Source organism: Engystomops pustulosus, chromosome 1 (assembly GCF_040894005.1).
Source record: "Engystomops pustulosus chromosome 1, aEngPut4.maternal, whole genome shotgun sequence".
Taxonomy (NCBI): Eukaryota; Metazoa; Chordata; class Amphibia; order Anura; family Leptodactylidae; genus Engystomops; species Engystomops pustulosus.
The window spans coordinates 207,806,608-207,831,274 of NC_092411.1; the positions used below are offsets into that span (position 1 = coordinate 207,806,608).

The window sequence follows — 24,667 nt, forward strand, 5'->3', positions numbered from 1 at the left end:
GCAATGAAGAAGCAGCACTGCAAAGCATGATTAAAAAAAAAAAAGGGTGGAACTTTTATTACACTATATATTGGAATTATTATTGGGACTCGGGACATGGAATGTACGGCTTTGCACCAACCATTTGTTGTGCTGCTCACGACTTTCCTTTACTACATATACATTGCAAACCGATGGCTGGTAACATACTAGAGGGGATTTACTTCTCACCCAGACTGCTCAGATGGATAAGATGATTGAAATACAGAATGTCTGTTGCTCAGAAACAGCTATGTTTGCTGAGCATTACTTAAGTGCTATGCACTGGGCTGGATTTTTTTAGGGAATCGGAGGCAAGCTGGCAGTGAGACTTGCCATTCCAATCCCCTCCTGTCTACACCTTGTGGAAACACCTAGAGACATCCAGGTGACTGGGCTCGTCCTCATTAGGGACAAATAAGTATGTTAGAAGAGCAGAATGAAAAGCTTGGCCACAAAGCCAGATTAGTGGCTGTTCCTGCTGGAGACTGTTTAGTAATTTCTGTTAAGTAAGCACCCAAACGGGTGTTTATTTAAGGTTTTGTTTCTGTTCTGCATATGAATATGACCGCTGTTGGAGGGAATAAAACTCAACATTTGGATTGGTAACCTTGGAGTCTGTCATTGCCGACCACCCAGCAACACCAGATCCCAACAATATATATTTATAAAATTTATAATCGTGATTGGCAATTGAAGATGTCTACGTGCAAGTGTATACAGGCAAATCCACCAAAAGAAAAAATGCATAGACATGCCTGGTTCTCCTGGTGGATGATCTGGGCATCCCAGAGGTTGAGCTGCCGTGGACCAAGCATTTATCTATTATTCATTTGTTAGGTGATTACAGGTAGTCCCCGAGTTACGTACGAGATAGGGACTATAGGTTTGTACTTAAGTCGATTTTGTATGTAAATCGGAACTATATATCCTGTAAATGTACAGTAACTCCAGACACTTTTTTTGTTTTGTATGACATAGACTACTGTGGACAGCGTATAGATAGAGAGTAACACTGTGCTAGTTAGATCGAGCACGCGTCCTTGGATACCTGGGATCGCACATAGCAGCAGCTTTCACAAGCATAATGAAGATGCTTGCAGAGGAATACTGAAGCTGCTGCACTTTAACAAGGAAGTGACAGTACTGAGGGGCAATCTTTATAGCTTTTCTTTCATTAGCACAGACAGTGGCTTCAGCGCCGTATCTTCCTGCAAGCGATCGCGGGTATCCAAGGACGCTTGCGCTGGTAACACCATGTATACCCGCGATCGCGAATGGCAGCAGCTTGCAGGAGAATACAGTGCTGAAGCCGCTGCCTGCGCTAGAAAAAAGAAAAGCTATAAAGATTTTGTGGGTACCTTGGATACCTGCAATCTTCCCTGGCAGCCACTTGTAGCATGTTGCAGCCTGCGCTGGATGAGAGTCAAGCTGCATGAACGGAACATGCACTTGCACAAGATTCCTGCAGACTTTCTGTGCTGGTGAAATCCCCGTTCGTAACTACGAGTTGTTCGCAAGTCGGAACGACGTAAGTCGGGGACTGCCTGTAATTGCATCTTCAAATGTTGTGCATTACTCACAGTGTAATAGAGTAGCATTGTCGTTTATAAGATTTATGGCAAACCTATAAACTCCTTATGAAAAAACAAAAAAACTTTTGTACTGAGAATCTCCCAATAAAAATCACTGTAGGATTTTTTTTAGTTAAACAGTAAATGAGGCGAATGTATCTATAGTAAATAAGTACTTAAATCAGAAGAGCAGGTACACAATTTTATTAAAACAGTATGGAAACAGGCAATAAGCTTAAAAGAGTAGAAATGTATTATAGAACAAAAACAAATCAAATGTAAAAAATACTTTATATAGGCATTTAATAACAAAGATAAAACAAATTTTGATTGTAATTGGACTTTGCAAATAAAAATTCTCTATAAGCTGGAAAAAAAGCTTTTCCTAACCGCTCTCAGAAGAGTAAAACAAGTTCACGTTGAGTAAATTTTAAAAAAGAAAGAAAAAAAAAATGTACTGAACCCCAAAACCATAGAGGATGGGGTTCAGTTCAATCACCGTATAGAACAGAAACCATATGCAACTAAAAAGGTTTGTGACAGCAATAGGGAGAATTAATTTGTAACATGAGAGGACAATAACCATTTTGCATTGTTATGTGACTATAATTGGCGCCAGTACAACTGCATATATACTAGAAGAATAGTATACAGTGCACCATTAGAGGGTATACATTACTAATACTATAGCATCTACTGTAATGAGTTTAGTTTGCCTGCAGTGCACAGACATGCCTTGTTCTTTTGCATATTGAACCATTGCTTATCTGAAAAGCAAAACCACTTAGTGGATATAGCTCCTTATACACTATTACATGCATGTGTCAACTTATCACCCAATCACAAGTTAGATAAGTGTTTGCATAGATGCACCTCTGGGACCATCACTGGTAAATAGGGACCCTAGTGTGGATGAAGTGGTGGGTTGAGCTAGCATATTGCCTCTTCACTTGATTTAAAGTTGGTGGGACGGCAGGAGGTAACAAAGTACAGTAATCTGCTGTTTCAGTGCCATGGAGAGGTAATACATATTTATAGCAAGGTTCCTCTATAAACAGTAGCTTCTTTTTCTTTAAAAGAATAGAAGGTGCAGGTTGAGGTCCCAGAATTGCAATGGAGAATCAGCATGGATGCTCAGCCATAGTTCTAATCACATGTGGAACGCAGGACCCAAATTCACGTCATCAATTAGTATCCCAGTGGCCAAACCCTTACTTCAGACACTTATTACCAATTATTTTTATGAGCAATAGATTATGATATTGGTAAGACTGCTTTAAACTAACTTATATTGGACAAAACCAATTTAAGTCATATTTACAATTTTCTAGTTCCTCTTATGCTGCAATAAGTGTGATATTACACAATTCACAACAATAACCGCATTTGTATTGGTCAGCTTGCCATGGAAAGTGTAATTGTGTCAAACAGTATCTGGTGATTTTTATGGTCACATAATCACAGGCCATTTAATACATTAGGGCATTAAGTTTAAATGTATAATTGTTTCAAGTATTTTTGTAAATCTTTATAGAAACTGTAACAGTTAATGTGTGGACTATGGATACAATCAAAAAAGCTGCCCTCATGATGTATATATGCAATATAAATTAATACTATTTGGTTGTATCATGATAAGTCAAAAGTTGAGAAGGTATAGAAAATGTGAAGAAAATTGTTGAGGGAATGATGGGAAGTGGTTTTAATTGGACTCCATTTTCTTCACAATATTCTACTAGTAAAAGAAGGAACACCATGCGTTAATGTATTAGTCGCCAGCGACCCAGTGAGAAGTTAGTGGAAACAAGGGAGGGAAATCGGACAGTGATAGGAGTTTAGCATTAGAAAGAAGGTTTGCCAACTTAAAACTAGGACATTTCACAGCTGAATAAATAGAAGATCAATTGTAAAAGCCAAGCATACGTTAAAGTAGTACAAATGCTGGTCTTCAGAGACAAACAAACAATCTGGCGGAAGCCACGACAAAGCAGAATTGTGGTCCATGTATGGTAAAATGCTAGATAGACTTAGTCCTTCTCTAAAGATTTATAGTATTCCTTCAGCACAGCCCAGGCCTTTGGTGCCATGAAACCATCAGGTGGATTTTCCCCCTCTCGAGCCAATTTGCGCATTCGAGTTCCAGAAATGAATTCATAGTCTTCAGCTCTGTAGACATGAAAAAAGTTCAATTAAAATGAGAATTTCCATCTGTTAGCCTGATGTCTTGGCATTTATATACAGTTTAATACACCTAGGATGCATAGAAATATAACAAAAAATGGCTGCCAAAATCTGGTAGAAGAAAAGACATTACAATAAGCATATTAATGTACAAAGCAAGAGAGGCAAAACCATACTCTTGTATGGAGACTGCCCCTATACATGAACATCACATTACAGCACATTTGTATTAAGTTAGACCAAGACTCTTCAACTAAGACTATCCCTATTAACTGCAAAATCAAATTTCCAACCTGCCATCCAGTCGTACCTCCTCATACTCAAGTTACCAAGTAGCTTGGGCAAATACCATATACTTAATCTCTGTAATCCTCTGCGGAGTCCGGCGGCTCACAGACAAACATATTTAGTTGAAAGTAGCTGAAGCACCTGTTTAACGTGGGCGCTGAAAAATTCCTGAAACAAGACTATTTTATAACTAAAACAATAGGAGAAACGTGGAATGTTGTCCAAACCTCTGTAATGGTGGTCTGACCACATGAACTGGAAATAGGCTCTCCCACATGAAAGGCGATTTTGCTGGATGATTGTGTAAAGACTTTTTAGATTAAAGAAAATGGGAGCCAGATCAGTTATGCTGTTACCTCATTCTTCTTCAAATATATCTGTCACCACACAACATTTCTGGAATGTCTTCTGTAGCTTCAATTATAATTTACAATGGAAACATAGAATATCAGGGTTGCAAACTTTATTATATAACTATCCATTTACCTAAATGCTCCCAAACATGATTTTATGGTAAAGCCAACTATGTTAAGGTAAGTTGATAGCAGAAAAAAGACTGGGTGTGCCGCAACTCATGCCATAGGCATGGGACAGAATATATTGTATTGCCCCTGACACAGTTTATACAAAATAAGAGTCATATTCTAGTGAGAGTAATATGGAGAGCAAAAAAACTCAATAGAAAAACCATTTGTACAATGTAGGAACACTTTCACAACATTTTCGTCACATGCTACATCAACAATTTTAGAAATAACGTTCCAAAATTCTGATTCTTTATTACATTTATATAATTTATTTTATCTAAAACTTTACAGGAGGAAGAGACATTCTCCCAGTACCATCATGAACTTTTCTTCAACATGTTAATTAAAGCCAATGGAGTATTGGTTGTAGCTTTTGGGTTCTCTGCAACATCTTTATTATTTCCCATGCTTAGAATGGTTTTTGACAGAATTCACTGGATAGTTCACTCCTAGGAAGATTGTCAACTGTATGAATATTTTCCCAAGAGTGAAAACTATCATTGTCCACAGCAGTGTGAATGATATTAGGGCGGGCCTCAGCGCCTCTGGCTCATTAGCATATAGAAGTGTGTATTTTAGCAATAAGAATACTCTATAAAGTAATAAAAGACATTTTATAAAGGGGAGAAGACTGGTGAAATATAGGAGTCTACCATCATTATATCTAATGGTAAATCTCCTTTAAGTGGATTAAAAATGATAGAAATAACTTACTGTGCAGATTCAAAATAGTCCATGCACTTTTTCTTCTTGTTATAAGCAGCCACACGGAATGGGACGATTTCCAAAGAGATTAGTCCAGGAGCCATGGTAAGCACTTTGGCACCATGTGAAGGTTCGTATAAATCCTTTCCTGTTGCTGGGTGTGGCATTCCTGCAGGATCTCTACCAACAATATAAAAATTAGCACCTGCCACCATGCGGGCTCTGCAGTGCCACTGGACCTGTATTGTAGAGACAGCAAAGATTTAATGTTCAGTTTCATGAAGTATTACAGCTGCTTTCAAAAGGCAGTTGCCATAGGTTACTTATTTAAAGGGTAACCGTCATTCTGAGCTTCACAAAAAAAAAATTGCCGGAACCTGCCTCCTGTGACATCATAAGCACGGGCCCCAACCAATGAGACCATAGCCTGTGCATCTTCAACACACCCACACAGAGTGTGGAGCTTGTAGCCAAGGGTGCGGTCACATGTTGCATTTTCATTGCATTTTGAAACTCATTACAACAGCTGAGGAGAGGCGTTTTGTCCAATTACATTACGGTTAACATTTGCGTTTACAAAACAAGATGTTAACAATCATGTTAACTATGTTAACAAATGACTTTGCAAAACAAGCGTTAACATGATGTAAATGCATGCATTAACATCGCATTTACATTGATTTGTAAACGAAAATGTTAACAGTAATGTAATTAAACAAATCACCTTACACAAGTGAAAATGTGAAGGTTTATTCAATGACGAGAAGTTTCAGTATTATAACTTTTGCAACTAAAGAGTGAACACTGTTACAAGTGAAAGGGGGCACAGGCACAATGTACTCCCACTAGATTAAATCGATTGTTCCAAAAATCAAATGAAACCACAAAAGAAGAGAAATAAAAATATAGAAAGCATAAAATAACACTTTCTTAGATAAATTAAAACAAATCCATTTAACCCTTTCAGGACCTGGCCCTTTTTTGTTTTTTAATTTTCATTTTTTACTCCCCATGATCAAAAATCCATAACTTTTTTATTTTTCCATGTACAGAGCTGTGTGACGGCTTATTTTCTGCGTAACAAATTGCACTTCATAGAGATGGTATTGAATATTCCATGCCGTGTACTAGGAAGCGGGAAAAAAATTCCAAATGCAGTGAAATTGGTAAAAACCCGCATTTGTGCCGTCTTCTTGTGGGCTTGGATCTTACGGATTTCACTGTGCGCCCCAAATGACATGTCTACTTTATTCTTTGGGTATATGCGATTCCGGGATTACGAAATTTATATAGGTTTTATAATGTTTTCATACATTTAAAAAAATTAAAACCTCCTGTACAAAAATTTTGGGGGGGATTTTGCCATCTTCTGGCGCTAATAACTTTTTTATACTTTGGCGTACTGAGCTGTGGGTGGTATCGTTTTTTGCAGATTTTGATGACGTTTACAATCAATTTTAGGACTGTTTGACCTTGTGATCACTTTTTATAGAATTTTTAATTTTTTTTAAATGACAAAAAAAGTGCCATTTTCGACTTTGGGCGCGATTTTCTGTTACGGGATTAAACGAAGTGAAAAACCGTTATCATATTTTGATAGATCGGGCATTTTCGGACGCGGCGATACCTAATGTGTTTATGATTTTTACTGTTTATTTATATTTATATCAGTTCTAGGGAAAGGGGGGTGATTTGAGTTTTTAGGGTTTTTTATTATAATTTTTTTTAAAAACTTTTTTTTATTTTTATTTTTAGTACTTTTCAGACTACCTAGGGAACTTTAACCCTAGGGTGTCTGCACAATCCTATCATATACTGCCATACTACAGTATGGCAGTATATGGGGATTTTACTACTCATACATTACAATGTGCTGATAGCACATTGTAATGCATGGGTTAACCCGAATATATACGTCCCCCCATACACTTCTATGGTCTCACCGCCCTGTACAGGAGCGGTACGGTGCAGCAAATATAGGACATGTCCTATCTTCCTACGGAATACGGCGCCGTCTTTTTACAGCAATGTCTATATACAGATTATAGTTTGTACAGGCGGTCCCCTACTTAAGGACACCCGACTTACAGACAACCCATAGTTACAGACAGACCCCTCTGACCTCTGGTGAAGCTCTCTGAATGCCTTACTATAGTCCCAGACTGCAATAATCAGCTGTAAGGTGTCTGCAATGAGGGTTTATTGATAATCCTTGGTCCCATTACAGCAAAAAATGTTTAAACTCCAGTTGTTACTGGGGCAAAAAAAAATAATTTGTCTGGATCTACAATTATAAAATATACAGTTTCGACTTACATACAAATTCAACTTAAGAACAAACCTCCGGACCCTATCTTGTACGTAACCCGGGGACTGCCTGTACAAGTAATTTAGTATAATTAAATAGTCTCATTTTTCAGTAGGTTGTAATACTACAATACTCTGTAAGCATTACGTATTAGGTTTAATTTGTACACACTAAGCTACTGTAATTACTTAAGTGGAAATATTCCATAATAATCTAGCCTGTTAACTCCTTTTGTCTCCAAATTGAGGCTAGGTACGGGAGATCCTTCTAGTATGGCCTTAGGGAAATATCCTAATACAATTTATTCAGTGTATAAACATTTTGCCCAGTTTGCCATTGCCAAAAATCTTATCAACGCAGTACAAATAAATCACATAAGAATTTTAATCCAAGTGGTGCAGAATGTTTCATAGATATAAACCTCAGAAACGCCTATTTCTTTGGCCAAGAATGCACGGAGTCTGTAAAATGTTACTTCTCCACAATACTAAAGTAAAAATGTCTGAATCTGTGGGGTTTGGTATATGGCTGGTAATTTCAGAAATAACGAGCAGGAAATTAATATAAAAGTTGGAGGGCCTACACAGAGATCGCATTAACGCCTCACCAAGCGTCATAGACGCATGATGAGACGCCATTACTCCCCAGAATAATTGCCATGCGTAGAAGTACGCTTGGCAATTATCCCCTGTAGTGTGTGAGCTGAGCGGTCCGGAGTGCACAGCATTGGTGTGCAGGACATGACAGTGGCAGCGCGAGGGCCGGCACTGCTCAGCACACACTACAGCGCTGGTAGTCTGTAGAATGGAGCTGCTCTGAGTAGCCGTGATGTCACGGGAGGGGGTGGAGCCTCCGGGAAAGGGGCGTGGCTTACCACGCAGTCTCCTTCCAGGAAGTCGAGCTGTAATGGCTGCCTGCAAGTAGAACTTGTACAGGTACTGTGTGCATACATGTGTATGGAGGTGAGGGGGCCTGACAGGAGTGGATGTGATAAGGGCAGGGAAGACCTGTATGTTACATGGGACTGCATGGCTTGCAGGTGCTGAGTTGGCATGAGGTGTATTTTACATAGGTCTGCATGTCTGGCAGATGCTGAGGTGGCAGGTGTGTGTTACGTAGGACTGCATGTCTGGCAGGTGCTGAGGTGGCAGGTGTGTGTTACGTAGGACTGCGTGTCTGGCGGGTGCTGAGGTGGCAGGTTTGTGTTACGTGGGACTGCGTGTCTGGCGGGTGCTGAGGTGGCAGGTGTATGTTACGTGGGACTGCGTGTCTGGTGGGTGCTGAGGTGGCAGGTGTATGTTACGTGGGACTGCGTGTCTGGTGCTGAGGTGGCATGAGGTATAGGTTATGTGGGACTGCGTGTCTAGTGGGTGCTGAGGTGGTGGCATTAGGTATATGTTACGTGGGACTGCGTGTCTGGTGCTGAGGTGGCATGAGGTATATGTTACGTGGGACTGCGTGTCTGGTGCTGAAGTGGCATGAGGTATAGGTTATGTGGGACTGCGTGTCTGGTGCTGAAGTGGCATGAGGTATAGGTTATGTGGGACTGCGTGTCTGGCGAGTGCTGAGGTGGCAGGTGTATGTGAAACAGGACTGCATAAACAGTAAAAACACGTAAAAAAATGACAAACAAATTCAATTAATAAAAAAACCTAAAAAACCGTCTCCCCCCAACACAGACACCAAAAAAAATAAACCAAAATTTCTTTAAAAAAAAAACATTTTACAAAGCAACTATCATGGATTTGCAGTGTCAGCTGCAGTCTGGCCACTGGGGCTCGGCGGCGGCTGCCACAGTCTGGTCACATGGGGAGGGGGATACATTGTGTGTTAGCCGCAGTCTGTACGTTTGGTGTCAGCGGCGTTAGCCACAGTGTGGTGGTGGAAGGTCTAGGTGGCCGCAGTGTGATGGTGGGAGGTTTCGGCGGGCCGCAGTGTGGTGGTGGGAGGTTTCGGCGGGCCGCAGTGTGGTGGTGGGAGGTTTCGGCGGGCCGCAGTGTGGTGGTGGGAGGTTTCGGCGGGCCGCAGTGTGGTGGTGGGAGGTTTCGGCGGGCCGCAGTGTGGTGGTGGGAGGTTTCGGCGGGCCGCAGTGTGGTGGTGGGAGGTTTCGGCGGGCCGCAGTGTGGTGGTGGGAGGTTTCGGCGGGCCGCAGTGTGGTGGTGGGAGGTTTCGGCGGGCCGCAGTGTGGTGGTGGGAGGTTTCGGCGGGCCGCAGTGTGGTGGTGGTGGGTTTCGGCGGGCCGCAGTGTGGTGGTGGTGGGTTTCGGCGGGCCGCAGTGTGGTGGTGGTGGGTTTCGGCGGGCCGCAGTGTGGTGGTGGGAGGTTTCGGCGGGCCGCAGTGTGATGGTGGGAGGTTTCGGCGGGCCGCAGTGTGATGGTGGGAGGTTTCGGCGGGCCGCAGTGTGGTGGTGGGAGGTTTCGGCGGGCCGCAGTGTGATGGTGGGAGGTTTCGGCGGGCCGCAGTCGGGTGGTGGGAGGTTTCGGCGGGCCGCAGTCGGGTGGTGGGAGGTTTCGGCGGGCCGCAGTCGGGTGGTGGGAGGTGGTGGCGTTGGCTCCAGTCTGGGCAATGCATGATGTAACATCACTATAACTGCCTCAATTTGCTATTTAAACACAGAAGATACTGACACATGATTTTCTTATATAATTAGCGTCTATCAACATTATATACAGCCATGAGTTATATACTTGTATTACTGAAAATTTCATACTCCTTCCCGGTTAAGAATACTCCTCAAAAATAGTAAGAGGAGTATTATTACCCTTCTAGAAATATGTTAGTGCGACCTCTGGGCCTACACAAAGGTACTGTTAATAACACATTACATACTGTATATACTCGAGTATAAGCCGACCAGAGCATAAGCCAAGAGCCCCAATTTTAACATAAAAAACTGGGAAAACCTATTGACTTGAGTATAAGGCGAGGGTGGGAAATTCATTGGTCACAGACTCCCCAGCACATAGCCTGCCTGCCCCGTCTGGAGTATATAGCCCGCCTGCCCCGTCTGGAGTATATAGCCCGCCTGCCCCGTCTGGAGTATATAGCCCGCCTGCCCCGTCTGGAGTATATAGCCCGCCTGCCCCGTCTGGAGTATATAGCCCGCCTGCCCCGTCTGGAGTATATAGCCCGCCTGCCCCGTCTGGAGTATATAGCCCGCCTGCCCCGTCTGGAGTATATAGCCCGCCTGCCCCGTCTGGAGTATATAGCCCGCCTGCCCCGTCTGGAGTATATAGCCCGCCTGCCCCGTCTGGAGTATATAGCCCGCCTGCCCCGTCTGGAGTATATAGCCCGCCTGCCCCGTCTGGAGTATATAGCCCGCCTGCCCCGTCTGGAGTATATAGCCCGCCTGCCCCGTCTGGAGTATATAGCCCGCCTGCCCCGTCTGGAGTATATAGCCCGCCTGCCCCGTCTGGAGTATATAGCCCGCCTGCCCCGTCTGGAGTATATAGCCCGCCTGCCCCGTCTGGAGTATATAGCCCGCCTGCCCCGTCTGGAGTATATAGCCCGCCTGCCCCGTCTGGAGTATATAGCCCGCCTGCCCCGTCTGGAGTATATAGCCCGCCTGCCCCGTCTGGAGTATATAGCCCGCCTGGAGTATATAGCCCGCCTGCCCCGTCTGGAGTATATAGCCCGCCTGCCCCGTCTGGAGTATATAGCCCGCCTGCCCAGTCTGGAGTATAGAAAATGGGGTAGCTCACAAAGGGTAAGGGGGTGAAATTTCTAGAAATTGAAGAATTTGAATATGCTTCTTTGGGGAGGGAAGCGAAGGGTAAAATCCTATACTTTTTTTTGGGGGGGGGGGGGGGATGTAATATTGGAAGGATAATAGTTGATCATTGCCGCCGGGAGATAAAGATCGGCAAATTTCAAGCATCCCAAGAGCTTCACCAGAGGTTACATTGGGCAGATAGATCAGTTAGTAACTAGGGGACGTCTGTAAGTCGGAGTCCTTAGGTCGGGGACTGTCTTTATACACATGCATTATATTTTTTCCCCCAGGTCATATAATAAAAAGCATAGCTAGGATGTGATTCATACATTTAAGCAGCCATATGTACAGGCGGTCCCCTACTTAAGAACACTCGACTTACATACGACCCCTAGTTACAAACGGACCTCTGGATATTGGTAATTTATTGTACTTTAGTCCTAGGCTACATTGATCAGCTGTAACAGTTATCACATGTGTCTGTAATGAAGATTTATTATTAATCCTGGTTCTTATGACAATCAACATTTTTACAATCCAATTGTCACAGAGACCAAAAAAGTTCTGGCTGGGATTACAATGATAAAATATATAGTTCCGACTTACATACAAATTCAACTTAAGAACAAACCTACAGACCCTATCTTGTATGTAACCCGGGGACTGCCTGTATAGAAAACAGGGCATCTGTAAGGAATATAAAATCTGGGGTTTGTTGCTAGAGACCATCAATGAATAGAAAGCAATGTATAGGTTACAACCATAAAAATCCATGCATATGCTGCAGGCAATGGTTTACCTTGTCTGCCCAGGTCAATGCTGCTGATGCATGCATTAGTGAATTTAATAAAATGAATGATGCAATGAAACTCATTTCTATTAGATTTAGAAACAGCATAAAATACTATATACTACCTATATACACACTGTTTAATACAGCCGAAATTAAGAAAAAAAAAGGACAACCTGTAAATAATTTTCTCTAATAGAAAAATGGTATAATGTCTTCTCTATGACCCAAAGAAAATGATTAAAGCGAGGGATGGGTTTTATATTATTGTTATTTTTTGGCAAAGGAGACTACGTTGGCAAGCTTTTGTCTGAAGTCATTGGAAAATACAGCTAGTATAGAGGGATTTTGTTTTTCATTACTTTTCTCCGAAGATGACGCAGGGAAATTAAGGATATAGCCGCTTTCAAGCTTCAAGATAATCTTTGCCTTTAACTGGCAACCGACTATGGAGCTATAAATGGACTGGGAAAAGCATATGCCTGAGTATAAAAACTAGTTTCTGGTACTTTTTATAAATGAACAGTCCAGGATAATATAGAAAACTTTGTCTCATTAAGGAAAATGCCTCTACCTCCTGCTATAAGCCCTCCTCCCAAATGCAAAAATGCATAATGAAACACCATTTATACAGTATATATATATATATATATATGAGATTTACCTCTGTTGGACCCGCATACATCATTGGTGATGGAAAGATGGCTACCACTGTGGTCTCTGGGTCTAGCACACCTTCTTCAAGGACAGCAGCATGCTGTTTCATACGCCACATCAAGGGTACATCATCATCTTTTGTCCATCCTCCTAGCGGGTGAAGTAAAAGCACTGGTCGTCTGTAGCCACGTTCCAGCAGCTGCTTGTGGGTATCCTGCATCAGTAGTGCATGTCCGTTGTGAACAGGGTTACGCAGCTGGAAGGCAAAGACTGCATCTACAAGCACAGAAGACGTACCACTTTAAGGGCTTTGTGGTATAATATCAGGCAGGGTAGACAAATTACAGTCAGAAATTTTTATGAGATAGTTTAATGTTATGAGACAGACAATAAGATCTACCATAAATGTTCCAAATTAGACCCTTGCAAACATTAATATGGGCAGCAAGAAAAGATAAATATATAAAACAAACTATATATAGACACATCCCATGATTAAATATGTATTTGCATCCAGGTAATTATGGACCTCATAACATAATTAAGTCCATTCTGAGTGGAGGTAGTCTGACCTTTGGGACTCCTGAAGAATGAAAAGGGCCCCCCTACTATTACATGTGCAGAACAGAACTCCCAGCCACGTTATAATTGCTGTAGATGTAAATCATAGTACTGTGGGCAGGGAACCATTGAGCGAATGTAACGCCGTCAGTCCTTCGTTCTAAAATAAATAGTTTAAGTCAGAGATATTGCTACCCAAGAAGTTAGTTATTTCTTCAACAGAGTTATAAAAGGTGTTTTTTCTAAGGATCTTCAAATCCAAGACAAACCCCAATAAAATCCCTTCATATTAACTGCTTACAGATCAGGTCATTTTGGTTTTTCTTGCATTTTCATTTTTGACTTTCAGTCTTAAAAATTCATGACTAGTTTTTATAAAAGCCGTTTGTGCAATAAACAATGTTCTTCATTTTGTCTTATTCTGACGCTAATAACGTTTTCATAATTTGTTGTTCAGAGCTCTGTAAAGTATAATTTGTTTTGAGGGACAAGGGGACATTTTTAACCTCTTTCTTGCATATATTTACTATGTGCAATCCTTTAGCATTTAATTTATCAGTGCATTAAATAAAATGAATGAAAAATGAAATTGCATCTCTTAATAGTCTCATATTCACCAAATGCAATACAATTCATAATGGCTGGCAAACTCCAACCTTTAGGCCTATTCCACACTAGCAAGTGTGATGCGATGAACTCGCATCACACTCGCAACGCATGCTGCCAGGATCTCCCGGCCTGAACGCTGAACTACATAGATACCCTGAACTACATAGTAATAAAGGATAGAATATGTCTCATGTTCATTCATATACACATCATACCACATAACTTTACCCCCTGCTGTGGCACATCTTGTGGTCAACCTGAGGTTTTCATCTGCTGACAGGACTAATAACCTTAGCTTTCCACAGATGACAAACATTACAATTTGTAATCAGTGAAGACTATTCTTCAGTTTTCCAAAAAAGGAAATCTACAATATTTTGCATAGAGATAAAGTTTGGAAAACACTACCTATATAAAATATATAAAATCAAACTTTAAATCCAAAAAACTGTCTTGAATTGGCCACTGAAATTGACGTAATATAAACCTGATTTGCTATAGTTCAGACCACATTGCAGAAACGTCTAGTATAACAAAGCCAAACTGCTTACAGCACTCCTGAACAGGAAAATCCTCTTCAGAATTGTAGACCATCCAACTCCTCACCCTGGAGGACACAGCTATGCTGCAGAGAAATATTTACTCATGCAAAAAAGTGCCAAACTGCAATTCTCTAAGAAACGGGGTGGATTACTGACTCATGAGAAACACTTTGATAACTCATGACTCTTGTCCAGAAGACATGAGAAAATATGTTTCTTTGCACTATGGTTTTGACTCCAAGCCAACTTGGAAACATTGTCAATTCTGGAAAATAAAAGATCATTTTGTGATGTGCAGGTAATGGGTACATTTAATGCAAAAAACATGTTTTATTTGTTTTTCTAAGCCCATTTACATCAAAGTAAGAGGACAACAAATAGATCATTACACTGGAAGAAAACCTTGACACTTTGAAGGTCTCTTTCGACAAACCATCTAACCGGAAATCATATTTTCACAATATATAATTTGTTGTATTGTTATTCACAATACTATATTGCTACACATTAAAAATGTGAGATTACACTGTCTAATTCAGATACACAGGTCTAGAAGTACATATGGATCTATATAAGGATCCAGTCCATACAGGATCCATGTACTGTTCAACTATGCTAAATTATGTGACAATACAACAAGAGTCTAACAATATATATGGAATATATTTTTAGGAGAATACCGGGCTGGTCATACAAAATACAGGTCTGATTAGGGTACAGAGATAAAGAGCCCGTACAGCAGCACACAGTCACTATGGATTGTTCCTTGAAGGGAGTAGCTGTTGTCAGAGAGTCTCCTTAATATAACATGAGTTTGCCATGGAATTGAGGAGAACAGTGGTCTGCAAAAGAAAATTACAACATTGACTGTGTGCTATATGAATGTAAATCTGTCACTCAAGGAGTGACAGTATAAGGAAAATGGATAGACAGCCTGACAATGAAAATGGACAGCTAGCCTAACAAAATAAGTGATGAAGAATGTCAGTGTTTAAGAAGCAAACCACATAACACATGTTCTTATTAGACCACATGTTCAACATCACTTTCGTAAAATGTAACCGCTACACTGAAAGGCAATAGTGGAATTTATTGAACAGTTACATTTTGGTCATGTTTCCGGTAATTTCCACATTATTATCTACACTTAATAAGGACTTGTCAGGGCAATTTGGGATACTAGACCACCCACAGGTCCTTATGAACCAATGGTTAAGTGTCCCAAATCGCCCTTTAGCTGGCCACTCTGTGCCCACAATTAAAATAAAAAACCTTTACAATTATCTTATTCTGGAGCTCTCCACGCCTGCCCAGTTGCACAGTGAAGTGGATATTACTACACTCCGGCTTCACTGCTAATGACCTGTGGGTACAACACTTGCAAAATGAACCTGGGCTGTAGCTTCATTAAACTATGCAGGCACCAGAGATGGGTTGCAAGCGGCTCACGGGACACTAAACTACTGGTCCATAAGGATCTGTGGGAGGTTAAGTGTCCCAAATTGGCAGGTTCTCCAAGTGGTTCTGAACCACCCTCTGGAGATTTACGGCAGGCGGTCTCTAGACCTGTGCCACTGCGTATTTTTGGTGCAGGCTTAAGAAGGCTGCCCAAGCTAAAAGGACAGCAGAGTATCAGGTCACCCGCTACAGGAGACCCTGAAGAGAAGAAAGAAGCGGTACTACCCGCTTCTGTTTTCTCAGTTTCTCTTACAGAGCCTAAAAGGGGGTGGCAGAAGCAGGTCCGCTGCCTCTATCTCAGAAATCACATGATAAAACACTTGATCATTGAGATGTCAGTACCAAACGGCTGTAACATGAAAGGCCAATCTCCATAAGCAGAATGAATTCTGGCCTACTTTCATGGCCTCTATGCCAACCAAACCAGTTACTTATAAAAGGTACCAAGGAAATGTAATGACATTGACACATCACCGTTTACAGTTAGGAGTCAATTCCTAATGGAGTAGAGATATCGTTTTGGTTATTATCCTATATCAGTGATGGCTAACCTATGGCACGGGTGCCAAAGGTGGCACTCGGAGCCCTTTCTGTGGGCACTCAGGCCATCACCAGAGATGACTCCAGGTATCTTCCTGCAGTCCCAGACAGCCCAGGACTTGCTGTGCATAGAGCTATATTAAAGTGACAGCTCTACCTGGCACTACTGGAGGAGTGGGAAGGTGTGGACAGATCTGGATTATCATTGTAGCTCCTGCTCTGGCCCTGACAATTCTTCCTGTTTATGGGACCCTGGAGAGAAGCTACAATGATCATCCAAATTTCTTCTATTTTCTGCTTTATTGGTGTCCTCAGGGGGCTGATATGAATGAAAGGTGTGACAGAGCACGGAGTAAATCACAAATTAAATTTATGTGTTGGCACTTTGTGATAAATAAGTGGGACTTGATTGTAGTTTGGGCACTTGGTCTTTAAAAGGTTCTCCATCACTGTCCTATATCATGTCACAAGGCTTATTGAAAATCAGACATTGATACAGAGGGAGCTAAAGCACCATATTTAAAGTAGCATTGGAGGCATCATTTTCTCTCTCTCTCCCTGGAAACTTATTTGCATAATCCTTACTAGGTATCATGTGTAATTTGTTCAAAGAACATTGTACAGAGAGGGGAGTAAGATGTGAAACCACCTATTGTTACTTGTAGATGTTGTCTTATCTACCATATACATGAGAGACATCAGGGGGCATTCATCATAGGATATTTTTTTTGGCATAAACATAGAACCACTACTAGTGCAACATTGTGTAAAGTGAAAAAAAAAAAAAACCTGTATGGTCACTCCTGATGTATGTGTTGCTGCTGCTACTTTTTTTTTACTCTTCTTGCGTTTATTTTTTAAAAATAACGGGAGCACCTGAAAGAAGTAGATGTTTATTTTTTTGAACAGCCCCCCAGCCCAGCTGCAAAGTTTTTATAGCTTCAGAACCCCTTTCAATAACCTCCATCAAGTTTAGCAGGCTAAATACAAGTGTGCAAGTTATTTCTAGAGAACAAAAAATGTAATATAATTTTTCAGAATTTTCTGCTACACTGGTTTACTAGTCTTTTATACTAGTCTTAGAACTACATGAAACATCATGGTTATTACAGTACCCTAATAGAAAACATCTGCTGAATCAATCCTTTTGTGATACAAATCCATCAGACTACTGGGAAAAAAAACAAAAAAAAACTAAGCCCCATAAAATTTTTGATTGGGTTTTCTTGTTAATTAGCTTGGGCCACAAATGCATGAAAACACAAACTGTATGAAATTTGAGCTTGAGAAGTATTCTGGAGTTTGGGATTAATAACGCTAAGTGGCTAAGTGACAGATTAAATATATATTTTTTTCAAGTAGAATTTACAAAGCAGAAAATTTATACCAGGCTGGCAAAAACAAATAATTGGCGCCATCCAAATTCTCAACTTGACAGTTATTTTTGGGATGATAAACAAAAGTAGAAACATAAGACTTAATCCAAATGGTAACACGGGGCAAGACAGAAATTGAGGGCACATTCCTAATCATGTGGTTAAAGGTTTGACTTACAGCCACAATGTAGTATAGTAATATTTACAGTAGTAAAGTCATCTGCCGTTTCTCAACTACTCTACCACCTCAGGAACATTTGCTCTCATCATTTGTGAAAAGCAAAACCGAAACAAACAATGAAACTGAATTTTACAAGAAAAATACTAAATTTTACCAAACAAAAAGCTATGCACGGAAGAGCATAAATTATGGTAATACTACGACCAGAATAATATATAAAAAAAGCAATAATTGTTAATAGCAAAACAGTATTGGAAGATATAGGTCATGGTGTACAAGCTGTTATTTGTGCTGTATCGGGAACCATAAACATACTCCAAAAATGACCAAATTTTATATTGACAATGCATAACAAAAAAATATATAAAATGTCAAGCAGCACATAACACTGTTTTCCTTGAAGGAGAGGACTGCTGAGGATCGTGAGCGACAGCAACATAAAAAGAGGACAATGGCCTTTATCAACACACTAAAACTGGGGGCAATTGCACATTTTTCTCTAAATGACTCCAAAACGGAGTCATATTTTGGCCTGGATACTGGATGCCAAAATCTGAATAAAATTCTCTTTCAATCAGAGGACAGGTTCACAAACAATTGAAAACCACTGCGAGGAAAAACATACCGTATACACTCGCATATAAGCCGAGGCATCTAACTTTGCCACAAAAAAACAGGGAAAACTTATTGACACTGGTGTAAGCCTGGGGTGGGAAATGCAGCAACTACACTTTAATAAAAAAAAAATATCCAGCAGCAGCTTCCCCTCATCAACAAAATGACCAGCATAGCCTCCCCCCTTTAGATAAAAAAAAGGTCCAAAAGGGCCCCCCTGTAAAATAAAATGTCCAACAGCCCCCCCCCCCACGTAAAATAAAGTGTTCAGCAGGGCCCCCCTGTAAAATAAAATTTCAGGCAGGACCCGCGTGTAAAATAAAATGTCCAACTGCCCCCCCCCCCCGTAAAATAAAATGTCCAGCAGAGCCCCCTTTAAAAGAACAATGTCCTACTTAAAAAATGTCCAGCAGATACTTTCATAAGAGACCAAAAAAATTTACAATGATAAAATATACAGTTCCGACTGAAGAACAAACCTACAGGACCTTGTACGTAACCCAGGGGACTGCCTGTACGGTTTTAGTTTTAATCCCACATCATGTCATAAGACTTAGTAAAAGTGATGCTTGATGGTAATGGGGCTACCGTTCAAGGTAGCCAAGAGGAAATGTTTTCTTTATCCCATCCTTGCTGAGAAAAATGGCAGAAGGTTTTCAAATGTGCAAACCGTTTTATATTAAACTTAACAAGATTGGAGTACGTTATCCCTTCCTAAGGTGCTTCAATTAAGTCCCGAGTAATGGTTTAAATATTTAAACTAATACAAAATGTACAGTGAGAGCAACATGACAAAATGTGCGAAGATTATACATAAAATGACATACACTTTTCACATTGCTATTGATGAATCCCAGATCGTTTCTGTATGACCTGGGATCTGTGACCAGACAGCTAGTGTGTGGCCGTGTACCCGAGCTGATCTGTATATATAACAATAGTTATATTGTTCTATTTTATCCTTTGTATCCTATACCTTGTTTTGATATCTATGTGTCTTTTATTTGAGATTGTTGTCGATCATGTTACTTTTTAACAAAAAAAGCCTTTAAATAATAGATACCGGTTGTAGAAAATCTAAAAAAATGAAAAACCATCTTTATCAGTCTGTGACCAAGAAGGGGAGTGATAAAAGATTCCACATTAAATGTGTGTGAATCCAGTTATTTTTATTCTCTCCATTTCTAGGTCAGCCCATATAACTATATCTCATCATGTGTTTCTTGTAAATTTGTAATTGCTGCTTAAAGTAATAATAATGCTAAGACTTTGCAAACATATCTGAAGGTGGCCATGTAGGTCTGTAATAATTAAGGAAAGGTAAAACATAAGAACATCCCGGCCAGGAGGACATCATTACAGCCATTATGTATTTTATTGATGCAGTCAAAAGAAAGGGGCTCACACTTATAATTTTAAACAGGTTTCTGTCCTTTATGTGGCATTGTATAAAATAACAGGAGTGTGGGGGGAGGGAGACCATAAACTTACCCGCATTCAGATCTTTAAACTTTTGCTTTAGTTCAGCTGGAGTAAGCCTGTACTGATCTAATCCATCACCCCAATAAATGCGGTCAAGGACTTGAAGGTCTCCGCCTACTAACCATTCTCCACTCTCCATCACCATCTGCAGCGAACCAACAAAGATCACTCACATAAGTAACAAAACGCTTCATTAAGGAAAATCATTGCACAATGCATGCCGAGAAAACCCTCCATGGCCATCAATGAGTCTGCTTCAGACCTCTGCTGGTATATGATAGATAACTAAAAAGGCTGTTACTAGAGCTCAGGCAACATGGCAGCCCCAATAATAATGAACAGACAATAGAATATTACAAAAAATAGAAATTGGTTCTAAAGAGTCAAAATGCATTTTATGACATTTTCCTTTAAGCAATACTTTGCATATGCACGTGTCCATGAATGTCAATAAAGCAGAATTTTGGGCTTCAAAGCTATTCTTCCTAATGTAACAGTGGACCACAAATGGTACTCATTGGAGTTCAGTTACATAGGTTATGCGAGGTATCTTTTAGTGTTCTGTATGTGACCTTGCTAAATTCACAGATATCTTGTGTGTCCATCTATGTTAGTAAATAAGACACACATGCAGAAAGGTACATAAAGGAGAAAAGAACCATAAACATAGTATGTTATGCAATAATGCCTACACAGCTGCTAGAATAAATACCAAATAATTATACTTTATAATGCACAAAAGGGCTTTAACTTTTTAATAGTTGATAATCTTGATTTTCTATTCTATGAAATCTTTTAGAAAGTAAGAGTTGTAGATTATTTTATTTCATCATAAACGCTTAATCGGGCTCTGATCTGATCCAGCAAGATCACTATGACAGAGCGCAAGAGCGCCCTCTTCTGGTTCAACTAACAAAAACGTAAAAGCATTTTCTGTCTAATCTGCACTTTAAAGACTCCAACACATTGGGGGAGATTTAGCTAAGGCGTCTCAGAGCAAAACTGTTCTAGTTGCTAATGGCAACCAATCAGAGCCCAGCTTTGATTTTCCTGCAGGAGTTTATACAATGAAATTTGAGCTGTAATTGGTTACCAGGAGTCACTAGAGCAGTTCTGCTTTTAGACAGATTTGATAAATGAGGCCCATTATTTCAGAAATGAAAGGCATCAGGATAAGGGGTTTCCCTGGAAATCCATACAACAATAAGATCTCAAACAAACCTTAATATATGGGTGTTCCTTACAGGTTGTCCCCCATTGTCTGGCACACCGCTCCTCTTTCCTGTGCTCATAAAACTCTGGATGGCGTAAAATGGCCACTCGCCTTCCTTCATAAACCAGAGCAAAGGCTGTGCAGCCATCCAGTCTTTGCTTGTCCTCATCGGTAGCCGTCAGCACGATGGGCACAGATAAGTTGATGACTCCCCCTGTGGAAGAATAATTTATACTGACATAACACGGATAGGTCCAACATCCATATCTTCATAACTAATAACTAAAATGGAATGCGCTATTAGTAACATTTTCTGTACCAAAGATGCAATCAACATCAGGAGGAGGCATTAAGCAGTATGCAAAGAGAAGAGCCAAAGCCATTTCTATGCTTGGGTCCACCCACTGGACACCAGCAAGTTCAATGCTACTTTTTTGTTTTCAAAATATGGTCTCTGTTGAACTCAATTTAAAAGGAACCTGGCAGTCACATCTACACCCCCCTCCACCCCCAAACCAATGGACTTGTCGCATTTACTGTAGTGAATTGCTCCGCATAATGGTATCAAAATAAGTCAGCGGCTCCTGTAAACCAAAGGTAGGGGTGCTGCAGCCTGACTCAGCAACAACCGGCTGACTCAATTCACGGGATGACAACACAGACTCGGGCATTTTATACTTCACAGGATCGCCGACTCATTTACTGTATATACTCGAGTATAAGCCGCGAACCCTAATTTTACCACCAAAAACTATGAAAACCTATTGATTCGAGTATAAGCCGAAGGTGTAGAATACAGCTAGCCCCCATGTAGTATACAGACAGCCCCAATGTAGTATACAGCCAGCCCCCTGCCAAGCACATAAAAAATAAAAAACTTAATACTCACCCTCTGGTGTCCGGATCGTTGGTGCAGGTCCCGATCTTCGGCGCGAGGCTTTGATGCGCGAGGCGAAAGGCTTCGGCGCGATACAGTCGCATCATAGATGTGCGCCGCTGGTAGATCAAGTTTAAAATTTTTTTAATTGACTTCTGTATAAGCCGAGGAGAGTTTAAGCACATTTTTTGTGCTGAAAAACTCGACTTATACAAGAGTATATAGGGTAAGTATTATCATGCAGAGCAACTCAATACAGAAAATAAGGTAGGACCTTCGGTTTGGGGGGGGGGGGGGGGGGGGGAGTAGATGTGCCTGACAAGTTGCCTTTGAAGTTATTTTCAAGGAATATAAAAATGTGGCTGCTTACTTCTTTAGATTCCTAATTCATAGCAGTGTACGGTATTGCAGCTTAGCTCAATTAATACATATAAAAAGAGCCAAACTGCAAAGACACACATTGCATATGACAGATTCCTGACCAGCAGTAAATGCAGCGTCTTTAACTACAGATAAACACCACAAATGAGGTCAACCTTCCTGCTTTCTATGCACGAGACTTGACATTTCTGCTTACAATTTTTTTTCTACAACGCTTTGATATCACCACGGCAGGACACATACTAAACAACATTAATGCGTCAAAGAATCAGGGGGAGTCTGTTCCCCAGATAATCACAAGAAAGAATGAAGTGTCTAAGGAATGTTACTGTGTAAGGAGGAAATCAGTATGATGGGGTGAGCTGCCTCCATCTGACCTCGCTTACTTTTACTGTAAAGTGGCTTTTATAAGGATTACATTCTTCTTTTGATGTGACTGTAAAACGAGAGAAACGAATGAGAAAATAGGGAGTAAAAATACATTGTTGCCAACTCTGAAGAAGCAAATATATGTCGTGGTTTACTTAAGAGGAAAAAAAATAAATAAGGGAATATAGGTACATACTATATTCACCATCCCTGCTTACTGTCATATTTCTACTATTTGACCAAATTACTCTCAAACTTTTACAATCCTTTTGATCTCCTTCAACTACTTAGCACTCCATGATTTACTATTACAGCATGGAGCACTGTAACTTGGCATTCCATGCCGTCATAAAACAGCATGGAGCCAATGCCAGTTCAGCTCATCACTGGAGATGAACAGGCATTGGAAAACACAGGGTGTCATCTGCAACTTAAAGGGGTATTCCAGGAATAAGCGTAATTCATATACAAATGGGTACTCAAAATATAAGATAATGTGTAATGTGGCCCTTTAATCAGTCCTCCGCACGGTCCGTTGCGGAGCAGACAAAGGACAGAAGATGGCCGCTGGTCACATGTCCACATCACATGTCATGCACCTGCCTGGGCAGGTCATGTGATCACCACTACGTTTGGCTGTAGTTGGTTGGTTGAAGTGCATCCAGTATGGCCGGTGTTAGTGATAGTGTTAGTCATCTTAGTGATAACTCCACCTACTTTAGAGAGGCCATAAATTTTGTAAATCATAAAATCAAACTATTTAAGCTCCGTTTTGTGACTATGATATTGAGTATTGTTGTATTCATTTATTTAAAGCATCATTGTGTCATACGTTCATATTCCCGGAATACCCCTTTAAAGCTGTCACCCAGTGCTCCGATGGTGGGTGTTAACCCGTTAAATGCTGCAGCCAGTGTAATTGTGACATTTAAATGCCCGCTTGGAGATTCCCTGCCCGATTGATGCCCCAAAAGAGTTTTCAGAGAGTGTGGATGTTGCTATGGCAACTCTGGAGTCTGAGCCGTCACAGACAGGACCTTACAGACACTGTTTCAGCCTATTAAATTGCAGTGATAATACCCTGCAATACATCACTTTTGCAGGGGATTGTAATGAACAAACACATTGAATGATTACTTTTTCATGCTGTAGTTACACAGATGCAGAAACATATCTTGTTTAATTCATGATCCAAGTAGTTTTGCTAAAAAAAAAAAAACAATTATAAAATTCAAGACCTTTGGAAAGCTGGGTGCTGCTGGCTGCAGTACATAAACATTATATGGAGATTCCTGAACTGTCCAGACAGGACTAATCAACCTGAGCTGGCTGACTCATACACAGAAGCTACACAGTCAATTTCGGTCTTGAATACATAATACATTTTGGATTTTCAGTCATTGAATTCTGGTGATCAAAAATTAACAATTCTTCCCAGGTCCCTTCAAGGGGTTAGTGTTTATTAAGTGCTCCCATTGCAAGTAAAAAAAAAAAAAAAAAAAAGTATTTCACTGCAGGCAAAGCAGTGCTTTGAAATAATAGAAATAGGATCGGCACTCCAATCTGCTAAAAATCTTGATGCTTTATTTCATATCCATTAAACGAGGTGCATAGTATACAGAGACCCACGTTTCGAACAATTGAATGTCTATTCTTACTCATGGTCAGTGCTTTACCTCCCTCAGAGCTCCTAGTTTCTGAGT

At 40.6% G+C, this 24,667-nt stretch overlaps 1 protein-coding gene across 1 annotated transcript in view; it reads right to left on the minus strand.

Moving 5' to 3' along the window:
- Nucleotides 1-1,801: 1,801 nt before the first annotated feature.
- Nucleotides 1,802-24,667, minus strand: part of PAPSS1 (3'-phosphoadenosine 5'-phosphosulfate synthase 1) — a 62,866-nt gene continuing 40,000 nt past the window's right edge. Inside the window, exons 8-12 of the mRNA XM_072119151.1 lie at nucleotides 21,346-21,551; nucleotides 20,134-20,269; nucleotides 12,768-13,036; nucleotides 5,303-5,532; nucleotides 1,802-3,758 (exon numbers count right to left, since the gene is read on the minus strand). Of these exons, the coding sequence (XP_071975252.1) occupies nucleotides 3,620-3,758; nucleotides 5,303-5,532; nucleotides 12,768-13,036; nucleotides 20,134-20,269; nucleotides 21,346-21,551 (980 nt within the window). The 3' untranslated portion in view covers nucleotides 1,802-3,619. The remainder of the gene's footprint in view (nucleotides 3,759-5,302; nucleotides 5,533-12,767; nucleotides 13,037-20,133; nucleotides 20,270-21,345; nucleotides 21,552-24,667) is intronic.